The sequence below is a fragment of the Buteo buteo genome, chromosome 32, assembly GCF_964188355.1.
Source record: "Buteo buteo chromosome 32, bButBut1.hap1.1, whole genome shotgun sequence".
Classification (NCBI taxonomy): Eukaryota; Metazoa; Chordata; class Aves; order Accipitriformes; family Accipitridae; genus Buteo; species Buteo buteo.
Window position 1 is genome coordinate 760,941 of NC_134202.1, and position 21,783 is coordinate 782,723.

The 21,783-nt window shown below is 66.5% G+C and overlaps 2 protein-coding genes across 5 annotated transcripts; one reads left to right on the top strand and one right to left on the bottom strand.

Annotated features, from left to right (window-relative positions):
* Positions 1-118: 118 nt before the first annotated feature.
* On the bottom strand, positions 119-8,964 carry PPP1R18 (protein phosphatase 1 regulatory subunit 18). 4 transcript variants are annotated; one of them, XM_075019080.1, is made up of 5 exons: positions 8,861-8,964; positions 4,733-7,027; positions 1,775-1,976; positions 1,115-1,142; positions 119-1,063 (listed from the first exon to the last, which is right to left on the bottom strand). In XM_075019080.1, exons 2-4 carry the CDS (start codon positions 7,022-7,024, stop codon positions 1,123-1,125), a joined length of 2,514 nt encoding a protein of 837 aa, XP_074875181.1. In that variant the 5' UTR covers positions 7,025-7,027; positions 8,861-8,964; the 3' UTR covers positions 119-1,063; positions 1,115-1,122. The 4 variants fall into 4 exon arrangements, with proteins under 4 accessions (XP_074875181.1, XP_074875180.1, XP_074875179.1 ...); XM_075019079.1 differs by having other exon boundaries at positions 119-1,061; positions 1,107-1,142; XM_075019078.1 differs by having other exon boundaries at positions 120-1,142; positions 4,733-8,452; positions 8,861-8,944.
* Positions 8,965-13,178: 4,214 nt separating this feature from the next.
* LOC142026208 (uncharacterized) lies at positions 13,179-16,147 on the top strand. Its single transcript, XM_075019091.1, has 2 exons — positions 13,179-13,255; positions 13,959-16,147. Exons 1-2 carry the CDS (start codon positions 13,183-13,185, stop codon positions 16,106-16,108), a joined length of 2,223 nt encoding a protein of 740 aa, XP_074875192.1. The 5' UTR covers positions 13,179-13,182; the 3' UTR covers positions 16,109-16,147.
* The last annotated feature ends 5,636 nt before the right edge of the window (positions 16,148-21,783 follow it).

Below are 21,783 nucleotides of genomic sequence, written 5' to 3' on the forward strand. Positions count from 1 at the left end.
CCGCCCTCGCGGCGCGCTCGCGCTCTACCGCGGCGCTCCACGCATTCGCCCCCCCCCCCCCCCCACCGGCGTCCGCGCATGCGCGATCGCGCTCTACCGTAACTTTAAAAAAAAAAATATCTATAAACCTGCCTTTTCGCCTCCAGTTCCCCCCCCGCCCCGGTGTCACCAGCCAAGCTCACAGCAGCCGCCATCACCTTTTATTGTCGCTTGTCGCGGTACAGTGCAGCCAAGAGGCGGCGCGGCCCTCCCCACGGTAAGCCCAGGGCTTCGTCGTCATGGCAACGGGAGTAGGCCTCGGGCTCCGTTGCCATGGCTACGGGAGCAGGCCTCAGGCTTCGGCCTCCTCCGCCATTTTGTCTCCCCTCCACCGCTCCCACCCTCGGCCGATGGCAGCCGGTCCTCCCCCCCCCCCCCAACTCCCGCCTGTTTCCCCCCACCCCACGCCGGCCACCGGCCGCCATCCTTCATGCTCCCACTCGGCCATTGCTCCTCAGCCGTTTGGCCTCTGTCCGCCGTTGGGCCTCCCTCGGCCGTTTTGGAGCCTTCCTCCTCACCCATCCCCTCCCTCACCATCAGCCACCACAGCAATAAATCACGTCCCATCCCCCCCCCCCAGCATAGCCCCCCCCAGCTAATACTGCCATGGCTTTGCCCCCCCCCCAGCCCAGTTGTAACTGAGCCTGGCCCAGTTCCTAACTGGGGCAGCTCTGGTTGACCCAATACTGACAAAGTTGCCCCACCCCTGGCTAAAAAAAGCCCTTAATTAGGCTAAAAAAAACCACCTCATTAAGGATAATTGCCGCCCCCCCCCCCCAACTAGAAAAGCTACAAAATGGGGAGAGAAGAGTGGGATAACCCCCCCAAAAAAAATCTCCCCACGGTGCCCCAGCAGGGGGGGGCAGAATGCCGCTGGGTCCCCACAGAGGGGACAGTGTCCTTGTGCCCGCCCCTCCTGGGGCAGTTTTGGGGGGGGGGGGGGTCCTTGTCCGTGCATCTGGCCCTGTCCAGCCCCGCCGGGGGGTCCCTCAGGTCCGGCCCTGTCCCCCCCTTCGCTGGCAGGGGGGTGGGGGGCCCAGCATGGCTCCCCCCCACCCCCCCGCCGTGGGGCAGAGGCCGGGGTTACCGCCTGCAGGACTCATCTGGGGGAGGGGAGGAATGGGGGGTGAGGACCAAAGCATCTGGGCCCCCTATTAGCCCCCCCAACACCCCCAGGGGACCCAGGTGTCCGGGGCCCCCCATTATACCCTCTAAACCCCCCCAGGTGTCCAGGGCCCCCCATTACCCCCTTAACCCCCCCCCAGGTGTCCAGGGCCCCCCATTACCCCCTTAACCCCCCCCCAGGTGTCCAGGGCCCCCCTTTACCCCCCCGAACCCCCCAGGTGTCCAGGGCCCCCCTTTACCCCTTAACCCCCCCCAGGTGTCCAGGGCCCCCCTTTACCCCCTTAATCCCCCCCAGGTGTCCAGGGCCCCCCTTTACCCCCCCTAACCCCCCCAGGTGTCCAGGGCCCCCCATTACCCCCTTAATCCCCCCCAGGTGTCCAGGGCCCCCCTTTACCCCCCCTAACCCCCCCAGGTGTCCAGGACCCCCCATTACCCCCCTTAACCCTCCCCAGGTGTCCAAGGATCCCCATTACCCCCCCTCAGCCCCCCCCCTCCAGGGCACCCAGGCATCAGAAGCCCCCCATTACCCTCTTCAACACCCCCCCCCCCAGAGCACCCAGTCATCTGGTGCGTGTGTACCCCCCCCCAAAAGCCACCCCAGGGCACTCACCCACAAGCAGGGCACGGGCTCGCAGCCCCCCTGGCAGCCCCCGCACCGGAGGGGGCTCGTCCTCATCCTCATCCTCATCAGGGGCCGAGGGGGGGCCGGGAGGGGGTGGCTCTTCGGGGGGGCCCCAGGCTGCCAGCACTGCCCCCTCCGAGGGGTAGCAGAAGGTGCGCTCCAGCTCCCGCTCGCTGAACCAGATCTTCAGCTGGGGGGGGGGACACGGGGGGACACAACACAGGACATGGGGACATTGTGGGGATGGGGGCACCCCCCGGGGTCACCCTGGGGGACACCCTGGGGAAAGGGGTGGCATGGGGACACCCTGGGGACACCCTGGGGATGGGGACACTTTGGGGATGGGGACGCCCTGGGGACACCCATGGGGTCACCCTGGGGATGGGGACACCCTGGGAAAAGGGGTGGCATGGGGACACCCCAGGGTCACCCTGGGGAAAGGGGTGGCATGGGGACACCCATGGGGTCACCCTGAGGATGGGGACACTTTGGGAACAGGGACACCCTGGGGAAAGGGGTGGCATGGGGACACCCCAGGGTCACCCTGGAGAAAGGGGTAGCATGGGGACACCCTGAGGATGGGGACACTTTGGGGACGGGGACACCCTGGAGAAAGGGGTGGCATGGGGACACCCTGGGGACACCCTGGGGAAAGGGGACACTTTGGGGACGGGGACACCCTGGGGAAAGGGGTGGCATGGGGACACCCTGGGGACACCCCAGGGGTCACCCTGGGGACAGGGACACCCTTGGGAAAGGGATGGCATGGGGACACCCGTGGGGTCACCCTGGGGATAGGGACACTTTGGGGACAGGGACACCCTGAGGATGGGGACACCCTTGGGTAAGGAGTGGCATGGGGACACCCCAGGGTCATCCTGGGGTAAGGGGTGGCATGGGGACACCCTGGGGATGGGGACATTTCAGGGATGGGGACACATTGGGGAAAGGGGTGGCATGGGGACACCCCTGGGGACATCCCCGGGGTCACCCTGGGGATGGGGACACTTTGGGGATGGGGACACCCTGGGGACAGCATGGGGACGGGGACACCTTGGGGTCACTCTGGGGATGGGATCACCCTGGGGACATGGGACATCGTGGTGACAGAGGTGCAGGGGTGGCATGGGGACGGCCCAGGGACTTCTCGGGGACAGGGACACCCTGGGGACAACGTCACCCTGGGGTCACCTCGGGGACGGGGTCACCCTGAGGACAAGGTCACCCTGGGGATGGGGACAACTCGGGGACCCCGCGGGGACCCCGCGGCCCCACGACGTGCCCAGCTCCGGGGAGAAGCAGGGACGTGAGTGTGTCTGTGTGTCGCGTCCCCCCCCTCCATGGAGGTTCCCATGGCAATTAATCCACCTCCTGGCTTAATCGTAATTAACGGGAGGTTATTAATGACCGAGGGGGGGGGTCACGCGGCCCCACGGGGTGCGGGGGGGGATGGGAGCAGGGCAGAGGAAGGGGGGGCTGGGCAGGGGACCCAGGCATCCGGACAGCCTCACCCTGCGGGAACCGCTTCCTCCCCCCCATGCCCCCCCCGCCAGGGTTCCTGTTTTTGGGGTGCCCCAGAGGATTCTGGGTAATGCGGGGGGGGGGGGGGTGTATTTGTGACAAACAACCCCCCCCCCCCCCGGTTTAACCACCAGACCCCTCTGCTCCTCCATCACAGGGGGACCCAGATGTTGGGGCCCCCAAGACTTCACCCCCCCCCCAAAAAAAAAAACCAAACCCAAAAACCAAGAGGGACCCAGGCGTCCGGGTGCGTACTGGCTGCCCGCTTCTTCCGCGGGGGGGTGAAGTGCAGGCAAGAGTGCGGGCAGGACGTGCGGGCAGGGAGAGGAAGCGACAAGGACCCAGGCGTCCGGGTGCCCAACCCCCCCCCCCAGTTACTCTTGTTGCCTTCCCACAACTTGGGGGGGGGGGACCCGGGACAGGGACGAGGGTTGGGGACCCCGGGAAGGGACAGGGATGGGGACACGGGTCAAGAAGGGGACAGGAGCGAGGGTTCAGGAGGGGACAAGGGCGAGGACAAGGGATGGGGATGAGGGGTCCAGGAGGGGACAAGGATGGGGACAGGGGGTCCAGGAGGGGACATGGACCAGGGATGGGGACATGGAGGTCCAGGAAGGGACAAGAATGGGGACAGAGAGTCCAGGAGGGGACATGAACCAAGGATGGGGACATAGAGGTCCAGGAGGGGACAAGGATGGGGACAGAGAGTCCAGGAGGGGAGATGGACCAGGGATGGGGACATGGAGGTCCAGGAATGGACATGGACCAGGGATGGGGACATGGAGGTCCAGGAGGGGACAAGGATGGGGACAGAGGGTCCAGGAGGGGAGATGGACCAGGGATGGGGACATAGAGATCCAGGAGGGGACAAGGATGGGGATGGGGGTCCAGGAGGGGACAAGGATGGGGACAGGGGGTCCAGGAGGGGTGATGGACCAGGGATGGGGACATAGAGGTCCAGGAATGGACATGGACCAGGGATGGAGACATGGAGGTCCAGGAGGGGACAAGGATGAGGACAGCGATGGGGTGGGTCTAGCAAGGAACAGGGGATGAGGCCAGGGAACAAGAAGGTCCAGGAGGGGATGAGGGTGGGGGACAGGGACGAGGAGGTCCAGGAGGGCACAAGGATGGGGGAGAGTGACACTGGTGGGGCTCCAGGAGGGGATGAGGGGACGGGGACAGGGAGGAGGCTCCAAGAAGGGACAAGGATGGGGACAGCGTGGGGTCCAGAAGAGGACGGGGGACAAGGATGGGGACAAGGGACAGGGTGGCAGGAGGTCGAGGGGCTGGAGGATGCACGCGGGACCCCGGGGGACATAGAGGGGCCACTGGGGGGGGGGGGCGGGGAGGGCACAACAGGAACCGCGGGGGTGACATGGGGCTACACAAGGGGACATGGAGGGGGACACGGGGGGTCCCTACCTTCTTGCGGTGGGGGTCGTTCTTGGCCAGGCAGGAGCGGGGCAGGGCCAGGTACCCGCCGATGACCTGGATCTCCTCGGCCGTGGGGTAACGCTTCTTGGGGGGCCCCGGGGGAGCAGCCGGGGGGGCGGGAGGCGTCGGAGGGGCGGGGGACCCTCCTTCGGGGCCGTTGGCGGTCACCCCCCGCCGGGGTCGCACCGTAATGGTGTTACCGCTACGGCGTTGCAGGGCCGGGTGGGCCAGGGGGGGCCCGGGTTCGCGGCGGGGCACCCCTCGCATGGCCGCCGGCCCGCTGCCCGCCCCCCCAACCGGGGCCACCCCGGGGCTGCCGGCACCCGGCCCCTCCCCAGCACCGCCCTCGACACGCCCCTGCACGGGTGTCATGGCCGCCGCGGGCGTGGGGGCCGCCGCGGGCGTCGCGGTTCCCACGGGTGTCACGGCCACCACGGAGCCCTTGGCTGACCCCTGTCCCTCGGCCGTCCCAGTGCCCTCGTGGCCATCGACTGTCCCTTGTCCTCCTGGTGGCCCCCGTCCCTCGACCATCTTCCAGCTCTTGACCATCCCCTTGACCGTCCCCTGGCCCTCAACTGTCCCCAGGTCCTTGGTTGTCCCCTGGCCCTCAACCGTCCCTGGGCTGGTGGCCATCCCGTGGCCCTTGGCCGTCCTGCGGGTCTCAGCCATCTGCTGTCCCTCAGCCATCCCCTGTCCCTCAACTGTCCCCAGGTCCTTGGCTGTCCCCTGGCCCTCAGCTGTCCCTGGGCTGGCGGCCAACCCGTGGCCCTTGACCGTCCTATGGGTCTCGACCGTCCTACAGCCTTCGGCTGTCCCCCGTCCTTCAACTGTCCCCACCATGCCCTTGACTGTCCCCCATGTCTCAACTGTCCCCAGGTCCTTGGTCGACCCCTGGCCCTCAACTGTCCCTGGGCTGGTGGCCAACCCGTGGCCCTTGACCGTTCTATGGGTCTCGACCGTCCCTTGTCCCTCAACCGTCCCCCAGCCCTTGGCCATTCCCCGTCCCTCAACTATCTCCAGGTCCTTGGTTGTCCCCAGACCTTCAGCTGTCCCCGGGCTGATGGCCAACCCATGGCCCTTGACCGTCCTACAGCCCTCGACTGTCCCCTGTCCCTCAGCTGTCCCCAGACCCTTGGCTAAGCCCCATCCCTTGACCAACCCAAGGCCCTTGACTGTCCCCCGTGTCTCAATTGTCCCAAGGTCCTTGGTTGTCCCCTGTCCCTCCACCGCCCCCGGGCTGAGGGTCAACCTGTGGCCCTCAACCGTCCTACAGCCCTCAGCCATCCCCTGTCCCTCCACTGTCCCCACACCCTTGACTGAACCCCGTGTCTTGACCGTCCCCAGGTCCTTGGTTGTCCCCAGACCCTCAGCTGTCCCTGGGCTGATGGCCAACCCATGGCCCTTGCCCATCCTATGGGTCTCAGCTATCTGTTGTCCCTCAGCTGTCCCCTGTCCCTCAACTGTCCCCGTGCCCTTGGTTGACCCCAGACCATCAACCATCCCCGGGCTGCTGGCCAATCCATGGCCCTTGACCGTCCTATGGGTCTCAGCTACCTGCTGTCCCTCACCTGTCCCTTGTCCCTCAACTGTCCCCATGCCCTTGACCACCCCCCGCGTCTCGACTGTCCCTACGCCCTTGGTTGTCCCGGGACCCTCAACTGTCCCCGGACTGGTGGCCAACCCATGGCCCTTGACTGTCCTATGGCTCTCAGCCACCTGCTGTCCCTCAACTGTTCCCATGCCCTTGACCGCCCCCCGCGTCTCGACTGTCCCCACACTCTTCGTTGTCCCCAGACCCTCAACTGTCCCCGGACTGGTGGCCAACCCATGCCCCTTGACCACCCCGTGGGTCTCAGCCCCCTGCTGCCCCCCGGCCCCTCCTTGCCCCTCGCACCCCTCATCCCCCGAGGTACAATGGCGGTTGGGGGACGTCCCGGGGGGGCTCTCGGGGAGACCCTCGGTGCTGAGCGAGCGGGCAGGGGGCCGCGGGGCAAAACGACTGAGCAGGCGACTGACCCGACCCCGGGTGGGTTCGCTCTCCCCGCAGCGCTCCAGCCCCTCGGCGCTCCGGCTCAGGCCCGGCGCCAACGCCAAGGACCCCCCATCAGGGACCCCCCCCCCGGCGGCTCCTGCTTTGGCTCGACGCCGTTCCAGCAGCTCCCGCTTCCAAGGGGGCAACTGAGCCGCCCGGTCCCGCTGCTCCCGCTCCCGCCGTCGAGCCGCCTCCTCCTCCCGCCGGCGCCGTTCCAGCAGCTGCAGTTTCCAACCCGGCACGGCCATCGCCTGCGGCGGGATGGGGCGATGCGGGGATCGGGGTGGGGGAACGGGAGGGGATCGGGGAGGGGGGGGCGGTGGAGTTACAGGGGGTAGGGGAGGAACCAAGGATGGGGCTTGAGGAACCAAGGATGGGGTTGGGGAAGGCACCAGGGATGGAGCTGGTGGAGGAACCAGGAGTGGCGTTGGGGCTGGTGGAGCCACCAGGGATGAGGACTGGGATGGTGTTAGGGGGATGCTGGAGCCACCAGGGATGGGCCCAGGGATGGTGGAGGCACCAAGGATGGGGCTGGTGGAGGAACCAGGGATGGGGACTGGGATGGTGAAGCCACCAGGGATGGGGAGTGGGATGGTGAAGCCACCAGGGATGGGACTGGTGGAGGGACCAGGGATGGGGACTGGGATGGTGTTAGGGGGATGCTGGAGCCATGAGGGATGGGGACTGGGATGGTAAAGCCACCAGGGATGGGGACTGGGATGGTGTTAGGGGGACGCTGGAGCCACCAGGGATGGGGATGGGGATGGTGGTGGCACCAAGGATGGGGCTGGTGGAAGAACCAGGGATGGGGAGTGGGATGGTGAAGCCACCAGGGATGGGACTGGTGGAGGGACCAGGGATGGGGACTGGGATGGTGTTAGGGGGATGCTGGAGCCACCAGGGATGGGGACTGGGATGGTGTTAGAGGGATGCTGGAGCCACCAGGGATGGGGACTGGGATGGTGAAGCCACCAGGGATGGGGACTGGGATGGTGTTAGGGGGATGCTGGAGCCACCAGGGATGGGGACTGGGATGGTGTTAGAGGGATGCTGGAGCCACCAGGGATGGGGACTGGGATGGTGAAGCCACCAGGGATGGGGACTGGGATGGTGTTAGGGGGATGCTGGAGCCATGAGGGATGGGGACTGGGAAGGTGAAGCCACCAGGGATGGGGACTGGGATGGTGTTAGGGGGACGCTGGAGCCACCAGGGATGGGGATGGGGATGGTGGTGGCACCAAGGATGGGGCTGGTGGAAGAACCAGGGATGGGGACTGGGATGGTGGAGCCACGGGGGACAAGGGACACCAGAGCCATCAGGGATGAGGGAACCACCAAGGACAGGGACACCGGAGCCACCAAGAATGGGGATGAGGATGGTGTTATGGGAATGCTGGAGCCACCAGGGATGGGGATGGGGATGGTGGTGGCACCAAGGATGGGGCTGGTGGAAGAACCAGGGATGGGGACAGGGATGGTGGAGCCACGGGGGTGGGGGACACAAGGCCACCAAGGATGGGAGGCATCAGGGCCACCGAGGACGGGGACAGGGATGTTGGAGCCACTGGGACGGGAGCCTCCGAGGCCACCAGAGATGGGGACCACCAGGAACGGCGACAGGACCCACCGGGACGGGGCTGACAAAGCCCCCAGAGATGGGGACACACTGGTGGATGCTGGTGGGACAGAGAGGGGACACTTGGGGACATGGGGACGGACGTCGTCACCCCCCGTCACGCTTCCGGCCCCTGACAGCCCCGCACATGGCCGAGGCGGGGAGGTGGGGGGGGGAAACCCAGGCTTCTGGGGGGGGGGGGGGCCCATACTTGGGGTGGGGGGCTCGAAGGGAGGGACCCAGCTATCTGGGACCCCCCCCCCCACCCTACCCCAGGGTGGGGGGCGACCGGGGGACCCAGCTCTTCGGCCGGGAGCGCTGCCTTTGTCGGGGAAGGGCGGAGGTGGAAGTGGGGGGGGGTTGGAAGGGAAATCCCAGTCTCTGTGTGTGTGTCCCCCCCCCCGCACCCGGAGGGACCCAGGAGTCCAACTGGGGGGTCGGGGGGGGGGGGGGGTCCCAGTATACTCACCCCGGGATGGAGCGGGACCCAGGCGGCCGGGAGGGACCCAGGCGTCCGAGGAGGGGGGGGGGGAGGAGGAGGAGGAGGAGGAGGAAGGCGGGGGGGGGGATGAAAAGCGGCTTTTCCCGCGGGGGGGGGGGGGATGACTCGCAGGAACCCAGACGTCCGGGCGGGTTCTCCCCCCCCCCCCCCCCAGCTTTGTGATCCACCCGCTGGGGGCTCGGGAGTCCGAATTTGGGGGGGGGGGCGGGGTTAACTCCGAAAAAATCTGCCCGGAACCCAGAAGTCCCGGGGGGGGGCGGGGGGGACACGACACCCAGGCGTCCGGGGGAACGGGGGGGGTGGGGGGACACCCAGGGGTCCTGGGGGGGGGGGGGCGACACCCAGGGGTCCGGGAGAGACCCCCAGAACCCCCCCCCCCGCAATGCAGGGGGGTGGTCTTTGTGTGCAGAGGGGGGGGGGGGGAGGGGAGAGGGGAGGGGCTTGTTTGGAGGAGGGGGCGGGGCCGCCGGGGTGTTATTGTAGGGTCGCCCAAGCAGCGCCACCGCGCGGTCGCCGGGGGGGGAAAGCCCGGAGACCTGGGGGGGGGGGGGTGTCCCCCCCCCGAGGGATCCCCAGATCCCCCCAGATCCCAGTGAACCTCAGGGCACCCCCCCCGGATCTCCCCCCTCACCTTGGTTTTGGGGGTCTCCCTTGATTCCTCCCCCCCCCCCCCCGGGGTCTCCCTGGATCCCCCCACAGATCCTGCCCCCCCCCCCGGGGGGGGATTCCCGGATCCCCCCCATCCCAGTGATCCGATTCCCCCCCGCCTTGGTTCTGGGGGTCTCCCTTGATCCCCAGGGTCTCCCTGGATCCCCCCAGATCTTTCCCACCAAGGCAGCTCAGATTTTGGGGATCCCCCGGATCCTCCCCTTCCTTAATTCCCAGGATCAGACCCTGGATCCCCCCCCCCAATCCTCAGGATTCTCCCAGGATTCCTCTCGTCCAGGAGCTCCCGTATCCCTGATCTTCAGGCTTCACTCCAGGACCCCGCTGTCTGGGAACCTCTGGATCCCCCAGGACCTTCCCTCCCTGCGATCCCCCCCCCCCAGTATTCCTGCTGTTGGGGACCCCCCTGGATCCCCCCAATTCCCAGGATTCCCCCCAGGATCCCCCCCAATCCCCAGGATTCCCCCCAGGATCCCCCCCAATCCCCAGGATTCTCCCGCAGGATCCCTGCTCCCTGGGACCCCTCAGATCCTCCTGGATCCCCCCCGATCCCCAGCATTCCCCCCCCTCCTGGGACCCCCTGGACCCCCCCGATTCCCAGGATTCCCCCCAGGATCCCCCCCAATCCCCAGGATTCTCCCCCAGGATCCCTGCTCCCTAGGATCCCTCAGATCCTCCTGGATCCCCCCTGATCCCCAGCGTTCCCCCCCCTCCTGGGACCCCCTGGGTCCCCCCGATTCCCAGGACTCCCCCCAGGATCCCCCCCAATCCCCAGGATTCCCCTCAGGATCCCCCCCAATCCCCAGGATTCTCCCCCAGGATCCCTGCTCCCTGGGACCCCTCAGATCCTCCTGGATCCCCCCGATCCCCAGCATTCCCCCCCCTCCTGGGACCCCCTGGGTCCCCCCGATTCCCAGGATTCCCCCCAGGATCCCCCCCAATCCCCAGGATTCCCCTCAGGATCCCCCCCAATCCCCAGGATTCTCCCGCAGGATCCCTGCTCCCTGGGACCCCTCAGATCCTCCTGGATCCCCCCCGATCCCCAGCATTCCCCCCCCTCCTGGGACCCCCTGGGTCCCCCCAATCCCCAGGATTCCCCCCAGGATCCCCCCCAATCCCCAGGATTCTCCCGCAGGATCCCGGCTCCCTGGGACCCCTCAGATCCTCCTGGATCCCCCCCGATCCCCAGCATTCCCCCCCCTCCTGGGACCCCCTGGACCCCCCCGATTCCCAGGATTCCCCCCAGGATCCCCCCCAATCCCCAGGATTCTCCCCCAGGATCCCTGCTCCCTGGGACCCCTCAGATCCTCCTGGATCCCCCCTGATCCCCAGCATTCCCCCCCCTCCTGGGACCCCCTGGGTCGCCCCAATTCCCAGGATTCCCCCCAGGATCCCCCCCAATCCCCAGGATTCTCCCGCAGGATCCCTGCTCCCTGGGACCCCTCAGATCCTCCTGGATCCCCCCTGATCCCCAGCGTTCCCCCCACTCCTGGGACCCCCTGGGTCCCCCCAATTCCCAGGATTCCCCTCAGGATCCCCCCCAATCCCCAGGATTCCCCCCAGGATCCCCCCCAATCCCCAGGATTCTCCCCCAGGATCCCTGCTCCCTGGGACCCCTCAGATCCTCCTGGATCCCCCCTGATCCCCAGCATTCCCTCCCCTCCTGGGACCCCCTGGACCCCCCCGATTCCCAGGATTCCCCCCAGGATCCCCCCCAATCCCCAGGATTCTCCCGTAGGATCCCTGCTCCCTGGGACCCCTCAGATCCTCCTGGATCCCCCCTGATCCCCAGCATTCCCCCCGCTCCTGGGACCCCCTGGGTCCCCCCAATCCCCAGGATTCCCCTCAGGATCCCCCCCAATCCCCAGGATTCTCCCGCAGGATCCCTGCTCCCTGGGACCCATCAGATCCTCCTGGATCCCCCCCGATCCCCAGCATTCCCTCCCCTCCTGGGACCCCCTGGGTCCCCCCAATTCCCAGGACTCCCCCCAGGATCCCCTAGGGACCCCCTGGATTCCCCCCCCAATCCCTAGAATTCCCCCCCCAGGATCCCCACTTCCCAGACTCCCCCCAGATCCCCAAGAATCCCCCCCCCCCGGGATTCCCTCTCCGGGGACCCCCAGGATCTCCCCACATCCCCAGGCACCCACCCCCCCGGATCCTCAGGATTCGACCCCCTTCCCAGATCCCCCCCCCCCCAGATCCCTGGGATCCACTGGGTGGGTTTGGTCCCCGGATCCCGGGGAGGGACGGGAGGCCGCGGTCACCACCCGACCCTAATTGCCGCCTTCCGGGGGGGGACCCGGGCGTCTGGGGGCCCCACCCCGACCTTTTCGACCTCGTGGCCCAAGGGGACCCAGGCGTCCCGCCGCACCCACCCCGCCCGAGTCCGGGAGACGCCCTGACCCTGATCCTCGGGCGGGAGGGCACCCGGTCCTGCAGGTGACCCCCCCACCCCTGGAGGGCACCCACCTCTCCGGGTGACCCCCACCCCCAGAGGGGACCCAGGCATCTGGGTGCCCCCCATCCTCAGAGGGGACCCAAGTGTCTGGGTGCCCCCCATCCTGAGAGAGGACCCAAGTGTCTCGGTGCCCCCCACCCTCAGAGGGGACCCAGGAGTCCAGGTGCCCCCCACCCTAAGAGGGCACCCAAGTGTCCAGATGCCCCCCACCCTCAGAGGAGACCCAGGCGTCCGGGTGACCCCCACCCTAAGAGGGGACCCAAGTGTCTGGGTGCCCCCCACCCTCAAAGGAGACCCAGGCATCTGGGTGCCCCCCATCCTCAGAGGGGACCCAAGTGTCTGGGTGCCCCCCATCCTGAGAGAGGACCCAAGTGTCTCGGTGCCCCCCACCCTCAAAGGGGACCCAGGCGTCCGGGTGACCCCCACCCTAAGAGGGGACCCAAGTGTCCAGGTGCCCCCCACCCTCAGAGGAGACCCAGGCATCTGGGTGCCCCCCATCCTCAGAAGGGACCCAGGAGTCCAGGTGACCCCCACCCTAAGAGGGGACCCAGGCGTCCGGGTGCCCCCCACCCTAAGAGGGCACCCAAGTGTCCAGATGCCCCCCACCCCCAGAGGGGACCCAGGCATCTGGGTGCCCCCCATCCTCAGAGGGGACCCAGGAGTCCAGGTGACCCCCACCCTAAGAGGGGACCCAAGTGTCCAGATGCCCCCCACCCTCAGAGGGGACCCAGGCGTCCGGGTGCCCCCCCACCCCCAGAGGGGACCCAGGCATCCAGGTGCCCCCCACCCTAAGAGGGCACCCAAGTGTCCAGATGCCCCCCACCCTCAAAGGAGACCCAGGCATCTGGGTGCCCCCCATCCTCAGAGGGGACCCAGGAGTCCAGGTGCCCCCCACCCTAAGAGGGGACCCAAGTGTCTGGGTGCCCCCCACCCTCAAAGGGGACCCCGCTGTCCGGGTGCCCCCCCACCCCCAGAGGGGACCCAGGCGTCCGGGCGGCCCCGCCAAGCGGGTCAATCCCGGTGACTCAGAGGTTTAGCGCGGGCGGGGCCCGTCCCTGTCCCACTCCCCGATGTCCCCTCCCCAGGCGGTGGCACCCTGGGGTGCCCCACCCCACCTGGACCCTATTTAAGGCCCTTCCCCGTGGCCCCGATGATGTCCCCGATGTCTCCGGCCATGGCCGGTCCCCAGCTGCCCTTGGCCCTCGGGCTCCTGCTGCTCTGCTTGTGCCTCCCAGGTGGGACTGGGATAGACTGGGAGGGACTGGGATGGAGACCGGGATGGAGACCGGATTCTCCTTCCCACCCAGGGGACTGGGATGGGGACTGGGATAGACTGGGAGGGACTGGGATGGAGACCGGGATGGAGACCGGATTCTCCTTCCCGCCCAGGGGACTGGGATGGGGACTGGGATAGACTGGGAGGGACTGGGATGGAGACTGGGTTCCCCTTCCCACCCAGGGGACTGGGGTATGGACTAGGAGGGACTAGAGGGGACCGGGGAGACTGGGATGGAGACTGGGATGAACTGGGATAGAGACTGGGGGAATGGGGATGGAGTCGGATAGAGACTGGGGGAACAGGGATGGAGTCGGATGGAGACTGGATCTTTCTCCCTGCCCCCCAGAGGACTGGGATGGACTGGGATGAGGACTGGGGGGGGACTGGGGGAGAGACTGTGGGGACCGTGGAGAACTGGGACAGAGACTGGGATGGACTGGGGGTGACTGGGATAGACTGGAATGGATTGGGAGGGACTGGGATGGGAACTGGGAGGGACTGGGGTGGAGACTGAAGGGACTTGGCTGGGAACTGGGAAGGACAGGGATGGATGGGACAGAGATGGGGGATTACTGGGATGGACTGGGATGGACTGGGATGGACTGGGAGCCGGGGGGACCCGGGTGTCCGGGTGCTGCTGACACCCCGCTTTGGCCCAGATGCCTCCGGCCGCTGTGATTCAGGATCCCGCTTGGTTCCGCTGACGGCCGGGGTGGATCCCTGCAAGGAACCCACCGGATTCCTCAGCCCCCAGCTGGGCGAGGATGCGACCGGATCCTATGGAGGCAGCTCGGGATCCTACGGCGGCTCCGGATCCTCCAGCAACTCGGGATCCTATGGGGGTGGATCGGGATCTTATGGGGGTGGATCGGGATCCTACAGCGGCTCGGGAGTATCCCAGGGAGGCGGAAGCTCTTCGGGATCCTACGTGTCGCCGGAATCCTCCGGGAGCAAGCCAGGATCCTACGGGAGCAGACCAGGATCCTATGGAGATGGCTCGGGATCCTTTGTGTCACCAGGATCCAGTGGGCCACCAGGATCCTACGGACTCGGGTCTTACGGGGGTGGATCAGGGAGACCCAGCTCGCATGGGGGAAGCGGATCCTACGCGGGAGACAGCTCCTATGAAGGATCTAGTGTGGGATCCTATGGAATCGGATCTGGATCAGGAAGACCTGGATCCCATGGAGGCAGCGGATCTGGATCAGGCAGACCTGGATCCCAGGGGGGAATTGGATCTGGATCGGGCAGACCAGGATCCCAAGGGGGAATTGGCTCTGGATTGGGCAGACCAGGATCCCAAGGGGGAATTGGCTCTGGATCGGGCAGACCAGGATCCCAAGGGGGAATTGGCTCTGGATCAGGCAGACCTGGATCCCAGGGAGGAAGCGGATCCGGATCAGGCAGACCAGGATCCCAAGGGGGGAGTGGATCCGGATCAGGCAGACCCGGCTCATCCCAAGGAGGATCCAGTTCGGGATCCTCTGGGGCCGGATTGGGAGCAGGGAGACCTGGATCCCAAGGAGGCAGCGGATCTGGATCCTACGGAGGTGGGTCAGGATCCTATGGGGGATCTGGATCCTATGGAGGATCTGGTTCCTATGGAGGATCTGGATCCTATGGAGGTGGGCCAGGGTCCTATGGGGGGTCATATGGAGGATCCGGTTCAGGATCGGGCCGACCCGGCTCCCAGGGGGGCAGTGGATCTGGATCAGGCAGACCAGGATCCCAAGGGGGAATTGGATCTGGATCAGGCAGACCAGGATCCCATGGCGGAAGCGGATCTGGATCGGGCAGACCTGGATCCCATGGAGGCAGCAGCGGATCCCAGGGGGGAAGTGGGTCTGGATCAGGCAGACCCGGCTCCCAGGGGGGCAGTGGATCCCAAGCAGGCAGCGGATCAGGATCCTATGGGGGAGTGAGCTCCTATGGGGACAGCTCAGGATCCTATGGGCTCCCTGAGTCCTACGGGAATGATTTGGGATCCTACGGGGGCTCATCAGGATCTTATGGGGGATCAGGATCCCAGGGGGCTGGATCAGGATCTTATGGGGGATCGGGATCTTATGGCAGACCGGGATCCTACGGGGGTGGATTGGGATCCTACGGAGGAATGGGATCCTATGGGGGTGGACCGGGATCTTATGGAGGATCAGGATCCCAAGGGGGTGGATCAGGATCTTATGGAGGATCAGGATCCCAAGGGGGTGGATCAGGATCTTATGGAGGATCAGGATCCCAAGGGGGTGGATCAGGATCTTATGGGGGATCGGGATCCTATGGCAGTGGATCAGGCTCCTATGGGGGTGGATCAGGATCCTATGGGGGTGGATCGGGATCCTATGGCAGACCAGGATCCTATGGGGGTGGATCAGGATCCTATGGCAGACCAGGATCCTATGGGGGTGGATCGGGATCCTATGGGGGATCGGGATCCTATGGGGGTGGATCAGGCTCCTATGGCAGACCGGGATCCTATGGGGGTGGATCGGGATCCTACAGTGGGGGATCAGGATCCTACGGGGGCGGATCGGGATCTTACGGAGGATCGGGATCCTATGGGGGTACCCAGCGCCCCGGGTACAAGAACCCCGGGATCCCCTTCATACCGGGGCTGCAGGATCCTGCCCGGATCGGGGGTTACATCCCCGTGCGTCGCGGCCCCTCCACTGGATCCGCTCACGGCTCCGGCTCCGGCTCCGGCTCCAACTCTGGAACTGCCACCTACAGCTCCAGGGCGGGATCCGACGACGGATCCGGGGTGGGATCCGGCCAGTCCCAGTCCGGCTGCAGGGGTTGCAACAAATAGGGGTGCCCGGAGGTCTGGGTCCCTCAGGGGGGGCGATCCCTGGGGAAGGGGGGTGGCCCGGACGCCTCGGTCCCCCCCGATGTCCGGGTGCCCCTGGCTCCCGTGTCCCAATAAAGTCGTTGGATTGCGGCCCCCGGCTTCGTCCCTGTCCCCACGCGTGGCCCCGCACGTGGCCCAACGTGGCCCCGCACGTGTCCCCGCGCCCACGCGTGTCCCGACCCGTCCCCACGTGTCTCAGCGCCGGATGAGCCGGTGGGGCCGGTCCGTGCCCGTGCTTGGGGACCGGGATATCTGGGACGAGATGGGGACACCCAGAAGGACGGGAACACCAGGGACGTGGGAAATGGGACAGGGACATCCACGGGATGGGGACAACATGGGAAATGGGACAGGGACATCCATGGGATGGGGACGTCAGGGATGGGATGGGGACACCCAGAAGGACAGGGATGGGGACAGTGGGGAGATGGGGACATCCATGGGATGGGGTTGGGGACATCAGGGTTGGGGACATCCATGGGATGGGGTTGGGGACATCAGGGATGGGATGGGGACACCCAGAAGGACGGGGATGGGGACACTGGGGAGATGGGGACATCCATGGGATGGGGTTGGGGACATCAGGAATGGGATGGGGACATCCATGGCATGGGGTTGGGGATGTCAAGGATGGGATGGGGACATCCATGGGATGGGGTTGGGGACATCAGGGATGGGATGGGGACACCCAGAAGGACGGGGATGGGGAAACTGGGGACATGGGGAATGGGGACATCCATGGGATGGGGTTGGGGACACTGGGGACATAGGGGATGGGGACATCCAGGGGATGGGGTTGGGGACATCAGGGATGGGATGGGGACACTGGGGACATCAGGGACGCGGTGGAGGCACCCATGGGGCAGGTGGCACTTGGGGACATGGTGAGATGGGACAGGGACATTGGGGCTGGGCCAGGGCCACCCGTGGGGACGCTGGGACATCGAAGCCACCCAGGGTGGTGCTGGGTGACACTGGTAGGTGGCCCTGAAACTGGGGCAGGAGGGGTGGGGCAGCGGGGGTGTGACACCAACCAGTATGAGCCCCAAAGAGACCAGTATGGTCCCACAGGGACCAGTACAAGCCCTGTAGAGACCAGTATGAGTCCGAAGGAACCAGTATGAGCCCTAAAGAGATGAGTATGGCCCCAAAGGGACCAGTATGAGCCTGAAAGGGACCAGTATCGCCCCAAAGGGACCAGTATGAGCCTGAAAGGGACCAGTATCACCCTAAAGGGACCAGTATCACCCTAAAGGGACCAGCATGAGCCTGAAAGGGACCAGTATCACCCCAAAGGGACCAGTATCACCCCAAAGGGACCAGTATGAGCCTGAAAGGGACCAGTATGAGCCTGAAAGGGACCAGTAAGGCCCCAAAGGGACCAGTATGAGCCAGAAAGGGACCAGTATCACCCTAAAGGGACCAGTATGAGCCTGAAAGGGACCAGTATCACCCCAAAGGGACCAGTATGAGCCTGAAAGGGACCAGTATCACCCTAAAGGGACCAGTATGAGCCAGAAAGGGACCAGCATGAGCCTGAAAGGGACCAGTATCGCCCCAAAGGGACCAGTATGAGCCTGAAAGGGACCAGTATCGCCCCAAAGGGACCAGTATGAGCCTGAAAGGGACCAGTATCGCCCCAAAGGGACCAGTATGAGCCTGAAAGGGACCAGTATCACCCTAAAGGGACCAGTATGAGCCTGAAAGGGACCAGTATCACCCTAAAGGGACCAGTATCACCCTAAAGGGACCAGTATGAGCCAGAAAGGGACCACTATGAGCCTGAAAGGGACCAGTATGAGCCTGAAAGGGACCAGTATCACCCCAAAGGGACCAGTATCGCCCTAAAGGGACCAGTATGAGCCAGAAAGGGACCAGTATCACCCCAAAGGGACCAGTATCACCCTAAAGGGACCAGTATGAGCCTGAAAGGGACCAGTATCACCCCAAAGGGACCAGTATGAGCCTGAAAGGGACCAGTATGGCCCCAGGAGGGGTCTCAGGAATGGTTCCAGCCCCCAGATGCCTGCGTGTTGTCCCCCGCCAACGCCCGGGTCCCCACCCTACGTGGGTGGCCACACCCGGGCTGGGTCAAAAATCACGGGTGGGAGGATCTCCACCCATCCAACCTTAAAAACCAGTGTTCCCAGTGTTCCCAGTGCTCCCAGTCCTTCCTGACCAGCACCCATGGGTGCCCCCAGGACCCTCGGGGTCCTGCTCTGCCTGCTCGCCCAGCTCAGCCCCCACCCACTCGGTAGGTGCCCGGACACCTGGGTCCCCTCCTTGATTTGGGGGTGGGGGGACTGGGACCTGGACGCTTGGGTCCCCTCTCCTCTATGGGTGGGGGGGTGGGAGAATCGGGGGTCCTGGATGCTTGGGTCCCCTCTTTGCTGTGGGGGGGTGGGTGATCACGGGTGGCCTGGGTCCCTTGTCCCCATCGCTGACCCCTCGTCTCTCCCAGGTGTCACCGCCCGCAGCCTGCCTGTCCCTGCCACCGTCCCCACCACCGTCCCCGTCCCCATCACCGTCCCCAACACCGTCCCCGCCACCGTCCCCGCCACCACCCCTGTCATCGTACCCGGTACCGTCCCCAATATTGTCCCCGATACCGTCCCCACCACCGCCCCCACCACCATCCCGGTGCCCACGGTGGCTGAGGAAGAGGAGGATGATGAAGAGGAGAAGAAGGAGGAGACCGAAGGCCGCGTGATGGCGGCTCTCAAGCACCTGGCCTCGGTGCTGCAGAACCCCCCACCAGGACACCGTGATCCCCCCGGCCCCGAGACCCTCCTGGACCTCGTCCCTGAGCTGCGGGACCTGCTGGTCACCTCCCTGTCCCCCCCCATAGCCCAGCCCCCCAACTTACCCCCCTGAGGGAAGGCTTAAAGTGGGGGGGGGGGGGGGGGCAGATGCCTGGGTCCCTTTTGGGGGGGGGTCTTGGGTTGGGGGGGGGCTGCTGTCCCAGATGCTGGGGTCCTCGTGATCCACTGGGATGAGGGACCCAGGTGTCCGGGCCCCCCCACCCCCACTGTTCCCCCCACCCCTAGTGTCCCTCCCACCCCCCAATGTCCCCCCACTCTCAATGTTGTCCCCCCCAGTGTCCCCCCACCCCCAGTGTCCCCCCCAACCCCAGTATGTGCCCGCCCCAGTGTCCCCCCCATCCCAGTGTCCTCCCACCCCCAGTGTCCCCCCCAACCCCACTGTGTGTGTCCCCCCCATCCCAGTGTCCTCCCACCCCCAATGTCCTCCCACCCCCAGTGTCCCCCCCACCCCCACTGTGTGTGTCCCCCCATCCCAGTGTCCTCCCACCCCTAATGTCCCCCCACCCCCAGTGTCCCCCCCCAGCGTCCCCCCCTCCAGCTCAATAAATGCCGCAGCCCCCCGTGATGTCCTTGATTGATGGGTATGGGGGGGGGGGGGGCTATGGGGTCCCATAGGGGCTGGGCTATAGGGTGAAGCTATAGGGGCTGGCTTACGGGGTCACGTCTGTAGGGGCTGGGCTATAGGGGGGTACAGGGGGGGCCCCCGAACGCCTGGGTCCCTGCCGCAGCAGAGCATCACGGGAACCCTGAGTCATGGGGAGCCTCTGTCACGTTCCCCCCCCCTCGACCTTCTGGGTCAGCCGGTCCATACTGGCTCCCCACCCCCGCCCCGGGGGGGACCCAGGCGTCTGGGTGGCACCACCCCCCCTTGGGTGCCTATAAAAACTGGGGGGGCCCCTCCCAGTGCTCCCAGTACTGCACTGGAGCCAGCTGCCACCGCCACCAGGTAGGGCCCCCCCCCAGACGCCTGGGTCCCCATATCTGGGGGGGGCACTGGGGAAGATGGGGGGGGCAGGGGACGGCCCTGGGTCCCCATATCTGGGGGGCACTGGGGAAGATGGGGGGGGGCAGGGGACGGCCCTGAGTCCCCATATCTGGGGGGGGCACTGGGGAAGATGGGGGGGGGCAGGGGACGGCCCTGGGTCCCCATATCTGGGGGGCACTGGGGAAGATGGTGGGGGGCAGGGGACGGCCCTGGGTCCCCATATCTGGGGGGCACTGGGGAAGATGGGGGGGGGCAGGGGACGGCCCTGGGTCCCCATATCTGGGGGGGCACTGGGGAAGATGGGGGGGGCAGGGGATGGCCCTGGGTCCCCATATCTGGGGGGGCACTGGGGAAGATGGGGGGGGCAGGGGACGGCCCTGGGTCCCCATATCTGGGGGGCACTGGGGAAGATGGGGGGGGGGGCAGGGGACGGCCCTGGGTCCCCATATCGGGGGGGGCACTGGGGAAGATGGGGGGGGGCAGGGGACGGCCCTGGGTCCCCATATCTGGGGGGGCACTGGGGAAGATGGGGGGGGCAGGGGATGGCCCTGGGTCCCCATATCTGGGGGGGCACTGGGGAAGATGGGGGGGGGCAGGAGATGGCCCTGGGTCCCCATATCTGGGGGGGCACTGGGGAAGATGGGGGGGGGGCAGGGGACGGCCCTGGGTCCCCATATCTGGGGGGGCACTAGGGAAGATGGGGGGGGGCAGGGGACGGCCCTGGGTCCCCATATCTGGGGGGCACTGGGCAAGATGGGGGGGGGGCGTGGGTGGGCTCTGGATGCCGGGGTCCCCATAGCTGGGGGGCACTGGGAGACACTGGGTGAAGCTGGGGGGCAGGGACTGGCCCTGGACAGCTGGGTCCCCCCCTAAATACCCCCCTGACCCCTCTCTCTCCCCGCCCCCCCCCAGCATGGCCGAACGCCAACCCACGACCCCTCCGGCTAAGCCCCCCCCCGAGCCCCAGAGCCCCCCCCGACCCGACGATCCCGACCCACCGAGGCCGGGGATCCCTGTGGCCCCTTGGCCACCGCTGCCCGAGTGGAACGGGGACAGGGACGGGGACAAGCCACCGCCGGGCCGCGAGGAGACATCGGGGACGAGGGACAGTCGCTGACCTGAGCCGGGGGGGGGGGGGGGGTGGTCACCGGCCCCACGGAGCCACCAGCGTCTTGGGCCCCACCTTGGCCCCATGGATGTCCTAGAGAAGAGCCACCAGCGTCTTCGACCCCCCCCTTGACCTCAGGGGTGTCCCCAAGAAGAACCACTGTCGTCCTGGCCCCACAGATGACTTCAGCCCCACAGACCCCAGAGATGTCCTCAGGAAGAGTCACCACCACCCTTGGTACCCTTGGCCCCACAGATGTCCCCAAGAAGATCCACCATCATCCTGTTCCTGTTGACCCCATAAATGTCCCCAAGAAAAGCCACCACTTTCCTGTCCCTGTTGACGCCACAGACCCCAGAGATGTCCCCAAGAAGAGTCACGATCACCCTCGGTACCCTGGCCCCACAGATGTCCCCAAGAAGAGTCACCATCATCCTGGCCCTGTTGACCCCACCACACCCCATAGATATCGCCAAGAAAAGCCACCGTCACGCTGTCCCCAGAGAACCCATAGGTGTCCCCGAGTCATCATCATCCTGGACCCTTACACCCCCTAGAGATCCTCGAGAAGAGCCACCATCGTCCCATCCCTGTTGACCCCACAGACCCCATGGATGTCTCTGTTGAGAGCCACCGCCCTCCCGGCCCCACAGACAACCTCGCCCCCACGAACATCCTCAAGAAAAGCTGCTGTCACCCTGGCCCCATGATGTCCCCAAGA